General features: G+C 41.0%; 1 protein-coding gene across 1 annotated transcript; it reads left to right on the top strand.

Moving 5' to 3' along the window:
* Positions 1-5,814: 5,814 nt before the first annotated feature.
* On the top strand, positions 5,815-19,407 carry SEC22B (SEC22 homolog B, vesicle trafficking protein). Its single transcript, XM_037499160.1, has 5 exons — positions 5,815-6,021; positions 11,181-11,290; positions 14,071-14,231; positions 14,995-15,141; positions 18,544-19,407. Exons 1-5 carry the CDS (start codon positions 5,947-5,949, stop codon positions 18,696-18,698), a joined length of 648 nt encoding a protein of 215 aa, XP_037355057.1. The 5' UTR covers positions 5,815-5,946; the 3' UTR covers positions 18,699-19,407.
* Positions 19,408-19,618: the final 211 nt, after the last annotated feature.

The raw sequence follows: 19,618 nt of genomic DNA, 5'->3' as shown, positions 1-19,618 counted from the left end.
ACTGACTCACACCTTAGCTTTTTTAATGATTTTTTTTTTTACTTTTTATTCTTTTTTGCTTAGAAGATCTGGGGTGTAGGCCAGAGGAAGAGGGAGTGAGAGGATTCACCAGAGACAGAGTGGGGAGCAGAACAGGCAGATCTACTGAAATCCACTGCTGAGGGGAGCAGCAGGGAGACAGGAGAGGTCTGCTGTGTCATAGGTGGGTCAGCTCCCTGGCTGGGGAACAAACTCAGGCCATAGTGGTGAGAGCCCTGAGACTTAACCCCTGCACCAGCAGGGAAGCCCCCTCACTTCAGTTTTGCCAGCAGATGACTGGTAGGCTCCACCCCAGGAACCATGACTCTGTACCCTTACTCTGCTAGATTTCCAGTGGTTCATTCTCTGAGCAACCCCTTCTCCAGGGCAATGCCAGGTCTCTTAAGTGCCCGATGTGGGCATGTGCCCCTAAGTTAATTAACAAGAGCAGGGGCTCCATATAGCAGCTGCACCCCCTTCTGGTGGGTTGCACTGCTCTGGGATTGCTTCAAGCAGTTTGTTGTTGTTGTTGTTACTGTTGTTTTTGAGTGAAATAAGTCAGAAAGTGAATGCAAGCATAGTTTAACCACAGTTTTTCCTGCTCCTTTCTGCTGCACCTTTGCTCTGGCTCTATTCAGTAGTCGTTGTTTAAGCAATGTTGACTTTTTTCTTGTAATCTAGCTGTGAATATGTGGGGGACGCCAGCCCAGCATTTTCCTTCTGCCACCATTTTGCTGGACTCCCCTAAAAACAACTCTTTGAGAGTATGGACGAGCAGCTAACATGTGCAGGACTTTACTCTGGATATAAGCTATTCTCTCGACCTTCTCGCTTCACTCTTCAAATATGTGTTTTTTTTTTTGTGGGACCCTCACCGGCGGCGGGGGAACAAACCGGCACTGCAGAGGCTGCGGGCAGCCTCGCAGCCTAGCGCTTAACCGCTGCGCCACCAGGGGAGACCCCAGATATGTTTGTTTTTTAATTATACAAATGATATACAAAAAAATTGCACAAATGCATTCTGATACAAAAATATTATCTATCATAATAATATCTATTTCCCAGAGTCTTAAAGTATTTTAGAGGTTTAATCCCAAACTTCTGTCTTATTGTATTTTCAGATTTCCTCAACTGCATTTACCATTTTTTTAAATAAAATATAACGGAAAAAATATCAAGTAACAATATAAAACTTGCTAAACTTTAACCCAAACACAATTGCAGTAATTGGAGGTTCTGCTCTTTGTGCCAATAAAGATGGTAGTTATCAGGAAAAAAATAGACATCTTATCCCCAAAGTAATATAAAAATCTAATAATTTTTTGGGCTAGCAGTTTAATCAGAATAAAACCAGTAAGAAAGGCATTTTACGATACAAAAGTCAAACCTTGCACAAAAAGTATATTATGGTACAGCCTGTCCCAGCTAAGGACTGGAAGTCTCTGAGATCTCCACAGCCACTGGGACAGAAGGGAAACAAAGGTGCTAAAATTACTTTTGCCCCTGGTAGGGCTTAGGTCCTCCTCTCTCGTGGCACTGTACCCAGTGATGGGTTAGTTGTTTTGCTTTGTTTTGAGAAAATGCCAACTTCAGCCCAAGATCATTCTGGTTTGTTCCGGGCTATGCAGTAAGGAACCCATGTGCTCCTTTGGGGAGGGCCTGCTGTGCCCAGCTAGACTGGTAAGTCTGCCTAATTCTGGGGTAAAATGTTAGCAAGATCGCTGGCTCATTGCTTGGTCATATGCCCCACTTTTATTGATCAGCAATTTCTCTATTGGGTTCCAGTGTCTCATTCCTGATTTGACCTCAACTTAGTTGTCTGATGCCCTAAGACCCAAAGCAACCCTTGTAATCATCTCAAGAAGTAAACAGGCTGCATAAAAAGAAGATTAAAAAAAAAAAGGAGTTACTTCTGGAAGTTGGGTTATCATCTGCTAAGGGCTCTGAGGTAGGCCGTCCTTAGAGAAATGGCACACAGACCTTCGGTTCTGACTACCAGACTTCCATACTAGAGGATCAGACTCCCCAACAAAGTAGGGAGAAAAAGGTCTGGCATCAGTGTTGACGTGTCAGTGGGGAAAGGACAACCACAGAGAATGATTAACAAAAGCTGTGTAACGTAGAGAATTCAAGGGAAAGCACTAGCAGAAAGTAAGGTTGTATCACACTTGATGTCACAGTGGATTCAGTTGTCTGGCAGGTAGAACTGAACAAGTCAGAAAATCAATTTTTTTAAGTGAAGATAACAACGACTAATAATAATGGAAAGATCTGATTCTTAAGATTGTAAAGAAAAATCACTCAGAAAGTTATCTGATGGAGTAGAAAATTTAGGATGGCGGTGTCCAAGAGTAGAAAATTTAGGATGGTGGTGCCCCGAGACCAGAACCTGGAGGTGGGGGTAGAAATGATTACCATAGTCTTAAACCAGCTATAGAGAAGAAAAATCCCTGGGGGAGGGGGCCCTCTGTGGCTAGACTGACAGCTATACAAGGTATGCTGAGGCACAGACCAGAGGTGGAGAGATGGAGATTAAGGGCCATTAGACAATCATCAGGCTTTAAAATTAACCCAATCACACCCTTAAAATGATTAATGTAACAATAGATAACGATTCCACAAAGGAATGCTCCCCTCCCCCAAAGAACACTGTATCAGAACAATTTCTGCATTGGCAAAAGGCAGCTCTTTCTGCCCACTTGTGTCTGCAGGAATCTTCTCCCTTCCTTTCTTCCAACAGTTCTTTTAAAAATGGGACCTTCACCTGCCTGCATCTGTGCAAACGTCTTCATCAGCTGGGTAAACCTGCCTGGTGCACTGAAAGGGGAACTCGGCAGAAACTTTTCTCAGAGGAGACCCAAAGCGCCCACTCCCTGAACCCAACATCTCACCAAAACATCCTTGTTCATTCATCTCTGAAACACAAGTGGGGTGGGGGGTGGGGAGAGAAAGAAGACCTATAAAAGGAGCAGGAAATGAAAGACTAAGAGAGGTGAAGGCCAAGCAATGGGGCAGGTGACAGTGGCTGATAACGCTCCTGGAAACCAGTCGACCCACCTGGACGCCCCAGACAGGGGGTAGGGCCGCAGGCCTGAGTGACAAAAGTCAAACCTTGCACAACCTTGGGCGCTTGCTCAAGGTTTAAAAAAAAAATCACCACGGAGGGCTTTTCTTACTCTAGACTGCAGGGTGGAGAAGTAATGGGGGTGGAGGTGGGCTGGGGGGCCGTGGGCAGAGTATACAGCAAGCATCTGCTTCATGGGGCTCCCCTAAGCGAGGGCCTGCTCCCGCTCGGGGTGGCCAAGCACCTGCTGAGCCACTAACTGGGCGGGGTGGCCACTTGGAGACGGAGCTTCTGAAGCTGACTGGCATGGAATCAGCCAATAAAAATCTAATCTGGATGAAGAGCGGCGGCCCAGCCCCAAGAGCCCTGGCGCTACGGGTCATAGGAGCCGCCAGGTTAGAGGGACTGGCAGAACAGCTAAAACCCCGGGCTCCCGCTATTTTCTCATGCATGACAAAGCGGTGCAGTCATTAAATAATCGGTCCACCATATCAATGCATATGGCTGCTTATCAGTCGAGATAGAGTGGCCATTTATATTCTTTTGTCTGAGAATTTTTTTTTTTTTTTGAGAAATGCTTTTTTTTTAATGCAATCATGTGATTCTAACAGAAGCTTGCAGGTCGCGTCTCCTATAGGACAGTGTTTGGTCTGGGAATAGATGGCGACTGGGAGTAGATTGCTAGGACTGTTACTTATTAGTCTTCATTACCCAACCCAGCCTCTGGCATCTAATAATGTAAACATGTAATTTAGCACTCAAGAATTATTTTAAAATAGATGGATACAAGACTCTGTAATTGCTTTATTTGACCTCACTTGTAAAAATCTCTGCAGACTTCAGATTCAGCTTTAATGGAAAATCATATCCCCTTTTAGTTGATTTACATATGTGTTTTACTCGGTTTTCTTTGGCAAGTTTTAAGAGTTGCTGGCAGCTCTAACTATGGTTTTTGGGCTTCTCTTAATTTTTTTTTTTTTCTAGTACAAACTTTACAAGCTCCAGGATTCTTGGGTTTTATCATTTTCACAGTGTTGTCAGGTCTGAGGTGCAGAAAGGTTATACCGAAACGTTACAAATTCTTAAATTCTGAAAAATGCTTGCTGTACCCTTTTTCACTCAGTGTAAAAGAATTGAGAACATGCCCTATATCGGTCACAGGTCAATGTTATTACACAATCCTGCATTGTACAAAGGACGAGAGCTCAAAGGCAATACCTGGGTGTGAATGAGATGACCAAATCAGAAGCAAAAGCAACTTACATGCCAGAGTTTCTGAAGTCTAAGCACTGGACAGTTTCAAACTGAAATAACTCTAACCTTCTTTGGAGGCGTGCTCTGTGACTGCAGAAGAATACTGTTCTCTCCCTGGAATCATAGTTTCAACTGTGTAAAGGATGTCAAGATTACCTAGTGTGTCTAAGAGAAAATAAGAGGTGGGAATATGAATATTGTGTTCCAAGTCTAGGGTGATTTTGCATTCTTCTTTCACGCCCCTCCCCCGCCTCCCCCAGCCATTGATTCTGCATTCTTCTATTGGTTAGTTTGGGGGAGTTGTAAGAGAAGCTGAGCCAAAAAGGGGGGTTATTATAAAGAAACAATGATGTTTCATGGAATCAGTGGGCAGAACTAGAGTGAGGAACTGGCAAGAAGTTGGGACCTTTACACTAAATCTGCTTCTCTGCTCCATGGAACAAATCCCTTAGTTGAGACACTTGTATCATTACTGAAGTTGTTCCAGCAGAATGACCATCATTTGAGATTGTGGCAAGTATGTCCTTACAAAGTGGGAAGTCAGGTCAATTTAATTCTATGGGCTATTATAAATGTAAGATATTATGATTTCACCAAATTAGGGAACTGTATACACAAGGATTGCCTTCCATTTCACTTTTATTGTTGTTTTATCCACATTCCAATACTTTATCTTTTGCACAGAGCCTATCACTAGGTCTTACCATGTCTTCTTCCCAAAAGTTTCTCAAGACATAATACTATTTTCTCCGTCTGACTATAAAGCAGTAGGTAACAAAAGTATGGGTTTTTAAATCTACAGTTAAGACAGAGCTTCATGAAGATTAAGGGCACAGGCTTTAGAGTGTAACCTGAGCTTAAATCCTGTTCCCAGCAGTGCTAGCTGTGTGATATTGGGAAAAGATCACATTCTGAGGCTTTTATCCAACTACAGAGGGAAACTTTATATTAAAAAGCCTCATGACATTGTTTGGTTTAACAGCTAGTATCCATAAAGCATTTAGAAGTGCAAAACACCAGGCCTCACTGGTTGCCCAAGGGGTTAAGCACCGCACTATGAAGCAATCGCAGCCTCTGCAGTATGAGTTCGATCCCCGGGTGGCCAGGGAGCAACCTACATGGCACAGCAGACCTCTCCTGACTCGCCCGCTGCTCCCCTCAGCAGTGTATTTCAACAGTCTGCCTGTTCTGTTCCCCACTCTGTCTCTGGTGAATCCTCTCACCCCCCAGCATCTCTGGCCTGGACCCCAGCTCTTATATGCTTAAATAAATAAATCTTTGAAAAAAAAAAAAAGGAGAAGAAGAAATGCAAACCACCACCTGAAGTCAGCATCCAGAGGAGCGGGCGGGGTCTTGGAAGTTGCCAAGGGCGGAGGCGACACCACGGAACTACCGAGCCGGTAGCTGCGGTTCTCGGGGGGGACGCGAATTCTGAGGACCGGAAGTGGCCGGCTCAGGCGCTCGCTTCCGGCCACCTCAGCGGGAAGCGGAGACGCTCGCAGCGGGATCTGCGGGCGCTGGGGCGGCGGGTCGCTGTTGTCGCTGCGAGGCTCCGGGACGACGCCCGCGGCCGCGGGGGGCCAGTGTTTGAGTCCCTGTAGCCTGTGAAGATGGTGTTGCTCACGATGATCGCCCGGGTGGCGGACGGGCTGCCGCTGGCCGCCTCCATGCAGGAGGATGAGCAGGTGAGCCCCTGCCAGTCCCGGCGGCCGCGGGGCCCTCACCCCAGGGCGCCCTTCTGAGGACGGGGCGCGTCTTGCGACCCCCCAGGCCCCCCAAAAGTGCCCTGGCGTCGTTTGGTCGTGGAGAGACTACCTGGACGGGGAGCGATTTCCTGCCGCCGGGGGTTACTGCGTTACCTGTTTTCTCTTTGGGAAAACGTTTGAAGAAGGACTAGGTTCGGCCGATCGAGACAACCCGGTGTTCTTTAACGCCGGGGAATTAAAATTACGAATTAAAATTAAAAATCAGGGCTTCTAAGTTCGTGCTGCTGACAAGTCTGCCGACCGACAAGTCCTGCAAAAAATCGGTGCCTCAGTTCTTCAGCTCTTTTCACTCTGTGCAGCAGCTGATCCTTGACCTGCTTGCTGACATCTTTTGGATGTGGGCGAGGTGGTGTTGCCACAGAGAGGCACCTGTCTGAAGATCAGTACAATACCTTCTTTTCAGGTTGTGCCCAATTCCCTCCTCCTCCTGTGTGCCTGGCTACATTGCTGCTGTTGGAAATTAGAATCCCTGTGTTAATATTCCTGTAACGCTTTGTCCTTTTATTTTACTATTTTTCTTTTGCCTTTCAATGCATCGAGTTTCTTAGCAGGCAAACCACAGATCTTAATCGTTGTGTTCCCACAGCTTTCCCAATCGTGGTCTCATGCCAGCGGGTGCTCGAAAATGTATTGATTTAAAAACCGCACCAGCAATTTGAGATAGCTTGAAGAGAAGCAGCTTTGTGCCTTCGAATCAGGAAGGGGAATTTCTGGTATGGAACAAGTTTCTAGAGCAAGGAGAGGGGGGTCTTAGAAGAAAGGAGGCTGAGAATGAGGGTCAGTTTTATTTTACAGTCTCGTAGAGCATAAGTAGTTAAAAAACAAAAAACAGCCCTACAGACTTAAGAAAAGGTGAACTCTAGAAAAAAAAATATTTTTCATATCTTTTCTGAGACTTTTCATTCATATATTTATGCCAAAAAAGCACAGCAAACTGCCAAGCATGGTGCTAAAGCTGGTATTTAGAGGACATAGGCCTGCTTTTCTTGTTGTTTACAGTTTAGTGGAAAAGCCAGGTAACTAACCAGCAATTATAATATAGCATAACTGCTATGGGAGAGGAAGAAGCTTCCACAGTTGAAGAAGGAAGAGTAATCTAAGTTGGTTTTGGGAGATCTGGAAAGTCTTCCCAAAAGTAATGACAGCTAACCTGACATTAGGATCTAGAAGTAAGGAAAGCTTCTGTTTGATTGTATTCTTTTTTAGGTTTAATGTAGAAATACGTCTACCTCCACTTTTAGGAGAACAGTGATACAATTCAGAAGCTGTAGGTCCTGCTAAGTGAAGTATTATTTATTCATTTCACAAAAACAACTCTAATCATTTGTGAAAAATACAGCTTGCCCTGATTTTTCAACTGTGAAATGTTTTTCTTGTGCGATTTATGAAGAATTTTCTAGGACCGCTCCGCAGGAGGAGTGAAATATGTGGAAATGAATTCAGAAACATAATGGAAATGGTGTGGGGAAAGTTTCTCTGAGGGATACGTACTTTGACTGCAAAATAGTTTTCAGGGGGAGAGGGGATCTAGTTAATTTCCAACAATTATATTGAGTCTCAATGTGAGCAGAGAATACAAGTGCATTTGAAAGTCTAATATTAGTGGGCCCTACTCCCTCCCTTGATACTTTATTGAAAAATCAGCTTATATATTGTATGTTTCTAGATTAAATTCCAGGTTAGGTATTGGTTTACGAAGATAGGTTGCGTTGTTTAGTTGACATGGAAAGAAATTTTACACAAAAGTTTTTGTGGTTGTAATTTCATAGTGATATTCTTTAGGAATTTTTTTCTTTGGATAACACTTTAAGCTTTTAATATCTGCAAAATGTGAGTCCTAGACTTTTAGTATCATAATAGTATACAGAACATTTATAAGATGCCTACTGCATACCAGATAATGTGCTAATAAGCTATCAAGTGCATTCATTCATTCAGTTTTCATACAACCGCATTAGGATAGATATGATTATTATTTCCATTTATAGATATAGGAGCTCTGAGGCTTAGAGAAGATAGGTCAGTTCCATAATAGGTCAGCTAATAGGTCAGCTAATAAATAGCATCACTGAGTTTTTTCATCAGGGTTTCTTAACTTCAGCCCTACTGAAATTTGGGGATGATAATTCCTTGTTGTGGAAAACTGTCCTGTATGTGGCGAGGTGTCTGGCTGCATCCTGGCCTCTGCACTTCTGCACTGCTCTCACAGCCTCCAGCTATAATATAACAATCAGAATATTTCCAGACATTGTGAAATGCCCCTAGGGCTAGGGTGGGGTACAAAAATCATCCCTCATTGAGAATCTCTGATTTTTAACCATTCTGTAACTCTAGACTAGATCCTTTGTGCTTAACTGCTACACGTTAATGCCTTGTTCTAAGAATTTTTAATAATGTATTTACTTCTCAGGAGTCCAGACATAACTTAAGAAACGGCTGTCTCCACCAAATAGTTTCATAGCTAGGTACCTTAATTGTCTAGGGCAAATAATTCAACATATTTACCCTGATAATAGATATTTAGGTGGTTACTGATAATAAGGTAAACTGCCTTATTATTGAAAATGAACAGTTGCTCAAATAAAAATAAAGACACTCACAAGAATATCTTATGCACTGTTACCTAGAAATGTAGGCCTAGGGCAAGCAGAGATGAACCTTTCCAACCTAGACTCCCTAACTCATACTTTTTCTTCCTTTCTAGTATGTTTCTCCTTTTCAGATGTTTGCCGTTTCTTCATTTACCTTTCCATTCTATGTCAAAATGAACAAAATGTTTTCCATTTTATTCCAGCTCTGTGGACTTGAAGGCGTTGAATACAACCAAGTAGACACCAGTTTGCTCCAGGAAACTAGTTTGTTGTGCAGTTGAACTGCCGTACTCCCCCAGTCATCAGGGTTTCATTAATCACCTTCCTGTAATTGCTCTTAGAGGAAAATGGTTGGTTCCTGCTGCTGCTGGCCTTTGAACAGCTGAGTTCAACAGGGATTTAAAAATGATAAGAGCTTAGCCAAACATGCATATAAAGCTATTTGATGCAACTAGTTCAGCATTCCTAGGTGACAGCGATAAAAAATGTTCTGATTGTGTGGACATCAGCACCCGGTGCCTTTATGTGCATAGTTAGGATCCAGATTAGTTCCAGAATTTGTCTAGAAATTCACATCTTCTTTATTAGGTTACTCACAGTTATCTTTCCATATACTGTATACAAAGTTCATCAAGTCTATTCTCGATGAAGTCGAAAACAGAATTAGGCCATCTAATTTAATTTTTTTAGGTAGACCGGCTGACTGTGGGCCCTTTGTGCCTTTAATCTTTTTATTTTTTTGGTGGGACCCTCCCCGGTGGCCGGATCCAACTGGCGCTGCAGAGGCTGCGGGCAGCCTTGCAACCCAGTGTTTAACTGCTGCACCACCAGGGGAGGCTCTGTGCCTTTAATCTTAAAAGCAAACTGAGGGTCTGTCTGTAAAGCAGTGATTATTTTGTTTTGTGAGATCTAGGTCAGGGCTGCTACCTGGTTGCTTTTCCTATGAATTAGATGTAATAATAAATAGTAGGATATCATCTAATAGGTGGATCTGCTACTGTCATTATATGAATAAAACTAATGTAGTGATGGCAATTATATCTCAATCAATAGCTAATTTTTAAAAATTGAAAGAAAAAATTGTGACCTCTGCCTTACTCCTCTGGTTCACCTCATGATTATTTTTCTCTTACGTTGAAATTTCTATTCACCATTTTAATTATAGTTTAGAATCCTGTGCTTATAAATTTGCTTAGCTGCAAAGGTAGATTTTATCATTGCTTCCTCATTTTTACTGTTAGTTCAGTGGTTTGCTATCTTAAAGTTAGACCTCAGATTGAGTTTTTGGGAAAATCTGGGATTAATACTTTGCTATTTAAATAGTTAAGCATCTGTCAAAGGGAGACAGTGTTTATCCTTCAATCCAAAGTAAAATAAAACCTTTCCCAGCTCATGGCAAAAGTTGTTTTCCCCTAACTTTGTGAATGAGGAAGTAATGTGTATTTGCTTTCCATTCTCCACACACTTCTTCCCCCCTAGTAGTCACTAGTAGGTTAGTGACACGGCTGTTTTCCTCTGTAGATGTTTTCTTTTTTTAAAAAAAAATTGTTAAATAACTTAGGAAAATATTGCGTGTAACTCTAGCATCCATATATTACTGTTTTCATTTTTGGATGCTTCTGTCCCTTACTCTCTGAACATCTGCTATTCAAACTTGGGTACCAAATATATCTGTTCGGTAAAGGATAGCTGCCTTTCCAATCTTTGTCTTTACTCTTGGTCTTTTCATGCAGTTGTAGTTACGATGATCAGATAATCTGTAGTCATGGTGCACATGTTGAGTTTTGCTTGAATGCTTAATACTCTAATACCTTGTGGAAGATTTTGCTTGCTGTTACAGCATAAAAAATAAAGATTCACCGTTTTGTTCCCAGGATTTTCCCCCGAGTATAGCACATCCTGTACAGGTCTGTGTCAGTAACTGAGCAAGTGAAGTCAGTTACGAGAAGGGCCCTGATATGATACTGGAAAGAGCACTGGAGTGAGAGTTTGGGGCGCCTTAACGTAGTACGCTCTGCTGCTCAGCAAATGACTCGTGATTTTTTTTTTAAATCCCAGAGTGTGTGTTTGAACTTTTTCCTCCCTCCTTCTCCTCTTCCCTCCCTCCCTCGTTCTTTCTCTCTTTCCTGTCTCTCTCTCTCTCTCTCTCTCTCCCCACTCCTTTTTCCACCTCCTTCCCTCTTCCCTCCCTCCTGCCCTGTCACATCCCTTGTGTCCCCTCGCCCTCCCTTGTAACCCCGGAGCTCTCAGCATGTTTATTGATGCCCACTGGCTTTTGAAAGTGTTTTATGTGATCTGACTAATGTGATTTTCTTGAACAAGGGGTTTGCTTTTCCTTTCTGCTCTAAGAGCAAGCCACTTTTCTTGTTAATATGAATCTTAGTCCTATAAATGAATCTTATTCATGAAGTGTCCTTTGATGTTTTCCACTAATTGATACAACTTTTTTGGGGGAAAATTCTTAAACGAAGGTATCTTTATTTTCAGTCTGGCCGGGACCTTCAGCAGTACCAGAGTCAGGCTAAGCAACTCTTTCGAAAGCTGAATGAGCAGTCCCCGACCAGGTGCACCCTGGAAGCGGGCGCCATGACTTTCCAGTGAGTATAAACCTGATGTCTTTGTGATCATTTAAGAATGAAAAGCAGTGAGTGTAAGCAATACCTAGTAAGAATGGTAACAATTTTTTTTTTGAAGTAAGAATAACTTTAAATATATAGTCTTTTCATGGAAGCAACTTCCTGGCTCTAATCTGCAAAACTAAAGTCTTGGTTAGCTTAGCCAAGTTGTACACAATGGTTTAGCCTGCTCGCCTGTGTCAGCGAATAATATATTCATCACACACATATAGATAACTTTTGTTCTCAGGTCTTCTCAGAGCCAGGTACTGTAGGTTAGTGCTTTTGCTAAAACATTTACTAACAGTATAACCTTGAGCAAGTTACCTAAGTTTCTCCATGCCTCAGTTTCTGCTGTAAAGTGGGGGAAGTAATCATAGGAGCTTTGCGAGAATGATAAGGGAATCCACGTGCATCTTAACATCTTGTCTGTCACATAAAGAATAGTCAAGTGTTATTTACAAAAGGGGATTTGTAAAAGATAATTTGAAAGCATCTAAATCTGTGGTTAGAGACATAAAGCTGAGAACAGAGATCAGAGGTACTTTATTGGATTTTAAATTACTACAAATGGTTGGTATCAAATATTTAGTATTTATCAGGTTCGAGGTGATAAGATGAGAATGATTAAGAGAAAAAAGAGGACAAGAAAATCAGAGGAAAAAAATATTAATTAGCTAAATAATCCTTGCTATTTTAGGAATTTAGTACTAAGATAATACTGACCTGAGAGGATTCTTCTCTGTTTAACTTAAAAAAGAAAAGCCTGTCACCCACAACAACAACAACAAAAAAAACCCAGCCTATGGGTTGGAAAAGTAATGGATATTACATTTCACAAGTTATCAATTTGAAGGGTGTATTGTATGAACATTTCCTATAAATCTAATTTTCAACATCAAAAAATATAGGTATGTAATTATATAGTATCTTTCGCTCTACCACAGGCCTAGAAGAGTTCTCATGGAATTAAAAAGAAATTTTTCTTTTTCCTAGGTCCTTTAGGATGTTTACTCTCATCCAAGAGCTATTTATTAAAGCTATTTATTTTTTGCCAGACCATGTATTAAATCCTTCCTTTTATGTCCACACTTTTTAATGAGCTTATCTTCTTATTAGCAGAGAGACATGTAGGCAAACAACCATGCTGTAATACCTCAGGGCAGGAGGAACTGTCATGGGGTCTAAGTGAAATGCTTTGAGAGCAGCAAGAAGGAAGCATAAATGCCTATTTGGAGGGGTAAGTTGGAGGAAGGAGAGGAGAGGGAGGGAGAATACAGGGATAATTCACAGGAAAAATTACAGTGGAATTGTGCTTATGAAAACAGACAAGACTTCTCCAGGTACATGGAAGTGCATTAATATTAGAAAACACGACATAAGCAGACGTCTGTGAGCACAGGAAGGAGCCTGGCTTGTTGGACACAGCCTGCCTTTGGTGTGTTAGGATATGGGTTGGCATGTGGTCTACACTTTGTTGATGGCTACAAATACTATACCAAGGAACGTGGTTTTATTTTATAGCTATTAGGGAACCCCCAGGAATAAAACTGGAGGTTTAGAAGATTGATCTAGACCGAAGTCAAGGAGACTAAGGTGCCCAGACAAGAGCTAGGGCAGCATAATAACGACAGCGATAGTAAAATGGCAGCAGCAAGTGCTGTTTTACTTACTGAATTTAAAGGTCCTGAAAGATCATAGAATAGGGCCTCCCCGGTGGCGCAGCAGTTGAGCGCTGGGTTGCGAAGCTGCCCGCAGCCTCTACAGCGCCGGTTCGATCCCCGGCTGCTCCCCGGCCACTGGAAGAGGGTCCCACATGGCGCGCAGACCTCTCCTGCCGCCCGCTGCTCCCCTCAGCAGTGTACTTCGGTCCTTCTGCCTGCTCTGCTCCCCGCTCTGGCTCTGGTGAATTCTCTCACCCTCCCGTGCTTCTGACTGTACCCAGTGCTTGTATAAATAAATAAATAAATAAATCTTTAAAAAAAAAAAAAAAAGATCGTAGAATAGACCCTAAGCATAGGGCCTTGTACAGTCCAGGGTGCCTCAGACACATAGACAGGACCATGGTGGGGGTAATGTGTAACGCTTCAGACGGAGGATTTTAGACTGATTTCATTGGCTATATAATTTTTGATGAAATAAAGTGCATTATGAAGGATGTTTGGAAATCACTGAGTTTGAAATCCCCGAGCCTGCTTTTTCCCAAGAATATCTCAGACATGGAGTCAGAAGCCCCGTCACAAAAGAGCACCTCTTCTGTTATTGGGCAGGATACACAGTCCTCCTGCCCTGCCTATGAGGGAACATAGCCATCCTGAGTTGCTATTTTATAGGAAATTTTGTGGCATTAACTTCCAGCTTTTAAGGAGCCACCATAATTTCCAGTTCCACTGTTTTTCTTACAACTGAAAGGAGTTTAAAACTGTGTGCTAGTTTATTAGACACAATCAAAGGGTGGATGGAGGGTTTTTAACAGAAAGTCTTAGGTTTTAAGATATTTTGTTGAAGAATTATGTAATGAATAAACAATTGTAATAAATATGTCTAAATATCCCTTTCTGAATATCCTTCTAATCAGAAGATGTGTGCTTTCTAGTTCCATGGATTTATGGCTTGAAATTGACCTTTGCATTTTGTGTTAACTTGAGAAAACTTGAGAATATATTTTTTAAAGTTAGTAGGCAGTGAGAGTCTGCTTCAAACTGTTAGAAATATTGTTATGCTACTCACAATTTTTTCTTTTTCCTTTTTTTTGTCTCTAGCTACATTATTGAGCAGGGGGTATGTTACTTGGTTTTGTGTGAAGCTGCCTTCCCTAAGAAGCTGGCTTTTGCATACCTGGAAGACCTGCACTCAGAGTTCGATGAGCAACATGGGAAGAAGGTGCCCACTGTGTCGAGACCCTATTCCTTTATTGAGTTTGGTACGTTTTTGCACCTCTGTCACCAGAGCAAATGACACAGAGAAGCTTTGTTACACTGAGAATTTTAACATCTTTTCTGATGTTTGCTTACTAAAGTTTTGAATTCTGTCTCTTTTAACATTCTGTGGCCTTTTGTCATTTTGAATAAATTGAGGCTTCCTCTTCCTCACCTTGAATCCTCTGGTTTTTACTTGCTACCCTTTGCCTTCTTGTTACTTTGTTTGATTCTTCATTAGGGCTGTGTGTATCAACAACTGTGCCTAATGATCTCCTTGGTTGGCATGTGATACCTGAAGTTATTCTACACACACACAAACACACACAGTATCAGAAAATGCTTGGGCAATATTTCTCAACCTTCTAATTGATAAAGTCATTCTTTTGCCCTGTCAGGCCATAGCAATGCTAGATTGTTGCCAGGAAACATGTCAAGTAACGAAATCAGTTCAAATAGAGTCTGGAAATTTCTGCTTGAGAAAGCTTACTCTAACAGGCCTCAGTTTCTCTCAGGTATTTCTGGTTTGAAGGTGTGCAGGTGGCAGATATTCTGATTTGAAGGTGTGCTGAGGGTATTTCTCCTGAATGGTCATCTGCTTATGTATATATAGATTTCAAATGAAGAATGCAAAATTCAAATTTTGATACGCAGGAGCTTGAGTAAGCATGGGGGTTTGTAGAGCCAGAACTAAGCACAGGACTCCATTCTCTACCTGACTACCTGGATGATGTGGGAGGTTTGCTCACGGTTACTCTCTCCTTGTAGATACTTACATTCAGAAAACCAAGAAGCTCTACATTGACAGTCGTGCTCGGAGAAACCTCGGCTCCATCAACACTGAACTGCAGGATGTGCAGAGGATCATGGTGGCCAATATTGAAGAGGTGTTACAACGGGGAGAAGCCCTCTCAGGTATGTGAAAACAGTGAGGCTTACGAAGAAGCGGTTGTCCTTCTGTGTGCAAGGATAGCTTATTTGGGGGGGACGTGATTAATTTTTGTGTGCCGGGACAGTGTAGTCTCCCATTCATAAAAAGCAATTACTGTTCCTAAGATATTTATTAAATTGGGTAAATATTTACAGAAACACATATGTTAAGGGAAATGAAAAGAAGAAAGAGGAAATTACAAAAATTTATTGCAGTGGTTTCCTGAGTAGCCACTTAGGGAGACTTTACTGCTGAGCTATGTAATGTTTTTAGCACATAACGAGGGGTGTGTGTGTGTACTTATTTGCCTAGTTTATCTTTAAAATATATTTACCTAATATTTAAATGTTACCTAAGTGTTCCACATGGGCATGTACTTTAAAGGGTAGTATCTAATTGTTTCATATCTATTTTATATGTTTCATTTCTCTCACAGTAATGATCACAAGTGGATGCCTTAATGAGTATTTCTTGAATTTAGCTGTGTTACATATTCATGAGTAAATGGGTTTTCTTTTATTATGAACCGCAAATTTTAATCTTTATGTTAGTTGTCCCTGCCTACGGCTTCGTACTTTTTTAATATCAAATTTGGGTGAATGAGACTGTAAATTTTCAGTGTAAAAGGCTGACATTTTCTACCTGGGATAAAGTAGGCCAGTTCAGGTATTTTTCTTCAATTCAAAATTTAAATATTGCTCAGCTTATCAAAAGTGTAAAAGGATTCTCTTCTGGGGCTTTGCTCAGCTTATCAAAAGTGTAAAAGGATTCTCTTCTGGGGCTTTGCTGGTTGCTGCAAAGCTGATACACTAATTGAAAAGGAAGGGCATTTCCTCCCTTAACTCAACCTCAGCTGGTTGGGAAGTTAAACAAAGTTATAGAGCAACTAATAGTGGAATGGAGTAAGTATCAGTGGTATGTTTACTTTGAGTTAGGCACTATGCTAGGGATTTCACCTATGGTTTTTTTAATTCTTTAGCGTAATATCTTGTAACAAAGGTGATATACTAGTTTTATAAGTATAGAAACAGAGACTCAGAAAAGTTAAGCAGCCCACTGAAAATCAGACTGCTAGTACCTGGCAGAATTTGTTCTGGAATCCTTTTCCATCTTCTGTGTATACTTTTAAACAAACACAGACAGAAGTGCTATAAACACATAGAATGAAATAGCTGAACATGAACAGAAAGAATTTTTGATTTTAGGTGGACGGTGGAATGAAGAATGGAATTTTAAGAGGAGGAAAAAGCACATCTGAGCAGAGCGTATTTGAAAGACAGTGAAAAGAATAGCCTACTCCAAGGAGTTTCCTTCCTCTTTAAGCTTCGTAATAAGAATCCATTTTTTTATGCCTTTCTAATTACTAAAGTTTTAGAACTAGTCTACATTTGAGATGCAAGGATAGTTCATATGGGTTCTTTCCGCAAGATACAAATTATGCTTTTTTTTTTTTTGCTCCTTAAATATACCCGTTTCTTTTAAACCTTGGGTTTTGTTTTGTTTTTTTATTTAAAGTTGTCACCATAATAGATAAAAAATTCCACAGAGGCAGGGACCATGCTGTTTCGATGACCATTGTATCGTCTCACACTTTGCTTGGTGCCTAGAACATAAATATTTGCTCAATGACTTTTTCAAGCTATAGCTTTATCTTTATATGTTTTAGAGTGTTCCTATGTAGAGAAATTTTCTTACTGTTACTTATTTTATATGCCCTAATAATTGTTCCTCTGCCCAGTCATTCTCCACAGGTTCAGATTCATTCAGCAAACACTTGTAGAGCATTAACTATATCCAGGTCCTGTTCTAAGCCCTGGGGAGATGTAGCAATAAACATAGTAGTTAAAAACCTCTATCCAGTGGAATATGCGCTTTAGTACACTGACTGGGAAGGTTCCTTGCAGCATTGTCATGGTTATTTCTCACCCCCACCTCCCCCCAGTAAGAAAACATACTTACATGACTAGGTGTTTTTCTTGCAGGACAAGTTGCCAATTTAGAAATGCTGTCATGCCTGTGTTACTAAGTAATACCGCATTTCTCAATCAAAACCAGTTTTTGTTAAGCAACATCAAATATTCCAAAAGCATTTTCCAGGGAAGAAAGAACATTCAGATGCAAAATAGTTTGTCACATATTTAGAGAAATGGAAAGTGTGGTCAGAATTCATGAATGTCAAACTCAAGCTTGTTTTTATTATTTAAATTGCCCCGTATTTTAGTCCTGTTGAGCTTGTGTCTATCTGGCTATTTCTTTTTCTTTTTTTTTTTTTTTTTAAGATTTATTTATTTATTTTATATAAGAACCAGGGTGCAGGCCAGATGTGCAGGAGGGTGAGAGGATTCACCGGAGACAGAGTGGGGAACAGAACAGGCAGACTGACAAAATACACTGCTGAGGGGAGCAACAGGTGATACAGGAGAGGTCTGCCACTCCATGTGGGTATCTCCTTGGTCAGCGAGGATCGAGCTGGCACTGCAGAGGCTGCAGACAGCTTCACAGCGCTGCGCTCAACCGCCTGTTCCACCAAGGAGGCCCTACCTGGCTATTTCTCTAAGTGGTCAATTAACAATTATTAAAGGATCACAACATTACAAATGTCCTTATAGAAACAAAAAAAAACTTTGTTAGAAGATATTAAAAAGCTTAATTTAGTAGATATTAGTGGTTTTCTTGCATCCACGTTTGTATTTCAGTTACAGTACAACTTTTCTGTGTCTATAAAAGTAGTATTTCTAATAGCTTTATTTTCATTATAGCCTTTATTGTGGAAAATCTTAGAAATATAGTAGTAGTCATCATGAAATATAGCTTAGTACTCAGTGTATAAGAGAATCTAATTTAGAATTAGAATTAAATTAGAATCTAATTTAGAATTAGAATTAAATTAGAATCTAATTTCTAATTTAGAAAGCTTGTAACGATGATTGTCAGCTGACATTTGTCAAGTGTTTGCCATAGGCAGGCATTGCCCTCACTTTACAGGCATTCTTGAACTTACAGTCCCATAGTGTAGTTACTGTTTTTATCCCATTTTGTAGAAGAAACTGGGTCCTAGAGAGACCAAATGAGTTGACCAGCATCACATGATTGGTGCAACTGATATGTGAACCAGGGTCTGAGACCAGTGCTGTGCTCCTAACTCCTTCACTGCATAGCCTCAAGAATTTGCACAGTTTGGTCTGGGGATTTTCAAATGCCTTGTAGATGCTTCAGGACCGTGAGTTGTTGGTATACGGAACCTAACCCTTGAAACAAAAACGATAATTTGAACTTCATGATTGTTTGACATAGTGCCACTCATTTTCATTATGTTTGCGTCTTAATATATTTCATACAATACTTCCAGGGACTAATGAATGTTTTTCTTTTTTCCTTTTTGACAGCATTGGATTCAAAGGCTAACAATTTGTCCAGCCTGTCCAAGAAATACCGCCAGGATGCGAAATACTTGAACATGCGTTCCACGTATGCCAAACTTGCAGCAGTAGCTGTATTTTTCATCATGTTAATAGTGTATGTGCGGTTCTGGTGGCTGTGAGTAGTGAATCCAGTCACTGGCAAGGGCGAACCTAGAACCTGGCAAGTGTATGTTTTCAGGAAGCTGAGCTCACAGAGATGTGTATTAGAATCCAAGTGGAACTTCTGCCTCTAAAGACCTTGCAAGAAAAGATCCTGAAAATGAAAGGTTACACCTCATTTAATGATGCTTAACCCTAAGTGGAAAGTCTCTTTTGGGGGCAGAGGCTTTCTCTGGGTGCTAAGCCATATATGTTAGGGAACAGTAGATTGTTTTTATTTTGTTTTTTCCCTCCCAGTGTCTTACAGTTTAAAACAGCCCTGACTGGGGCATTCTCAGTCTCTAATGGAGCCATCAGTGAGATTTGGCTTAAACAACCTGTTTAAGTCACATTCTGAAATTCATTCAGAGGAGGCAGCCCTCTGGAAAGGTTTTCAACTCTAGCTAATCAACATTCCTTTTGTTGGTGACATTTGTGATTTTCAGTAATCTGAGTCTTTTGATGGCCTTTTAAACAAGACTCCAGTATGTGAAGGTTAATTGCTGTGCTGCAAAGATCTTGTCTGTTGGCCCCTGTAGGAAGTTAATCTTTATTGTTTTCCTTTTTAACTACTTTGCTTATTGCACAATTGCTTTAAGGTTAAAGGAATTATATTAAGATGCCTTGAAATTATATTATAGCACTCCTTGATTAAGAAACTAAAACGCTCTTTGTCATTTACTCCTTAAAATACTTAAATTAGTTTGGGACATTCTTAATTTTATTTTTCAGCAGGTGGTTTATATTAACATAAGAGTGACTGTGGCATACAGATAGCCAGAGGCCCCTGACCTAATTAGAAAGGCCCAGCTCAGAACAACAACGTTGGCCTGCCCCTTCCTTTCTTTCTCCACTACAGTTTTCCCCACTCTTTTCCTTCTTCCACAGTTTGCTAACATTT

Source organism: Talpa occidentalis, unplaced genomic scaffold (assembly GCF_014898055.3).
Source record: "Talpa occidentalis isolate TD23 unplaced genomic scaffold, MPIMG_talOcc4v2.1 talOcc4.9, whole genome shotgun sequence".
NCBI classification, from domain to species: Eukaryota; Metazoa; Chordata; class Mammalia; order Eulipotyphla; family Talpidae; genus Talpa; species Talpa occidentalis.
Note: the sequence above shows the minus strand (reverse complement) of the source record. Positions and strands in the feature narration are given on the sequence as shown.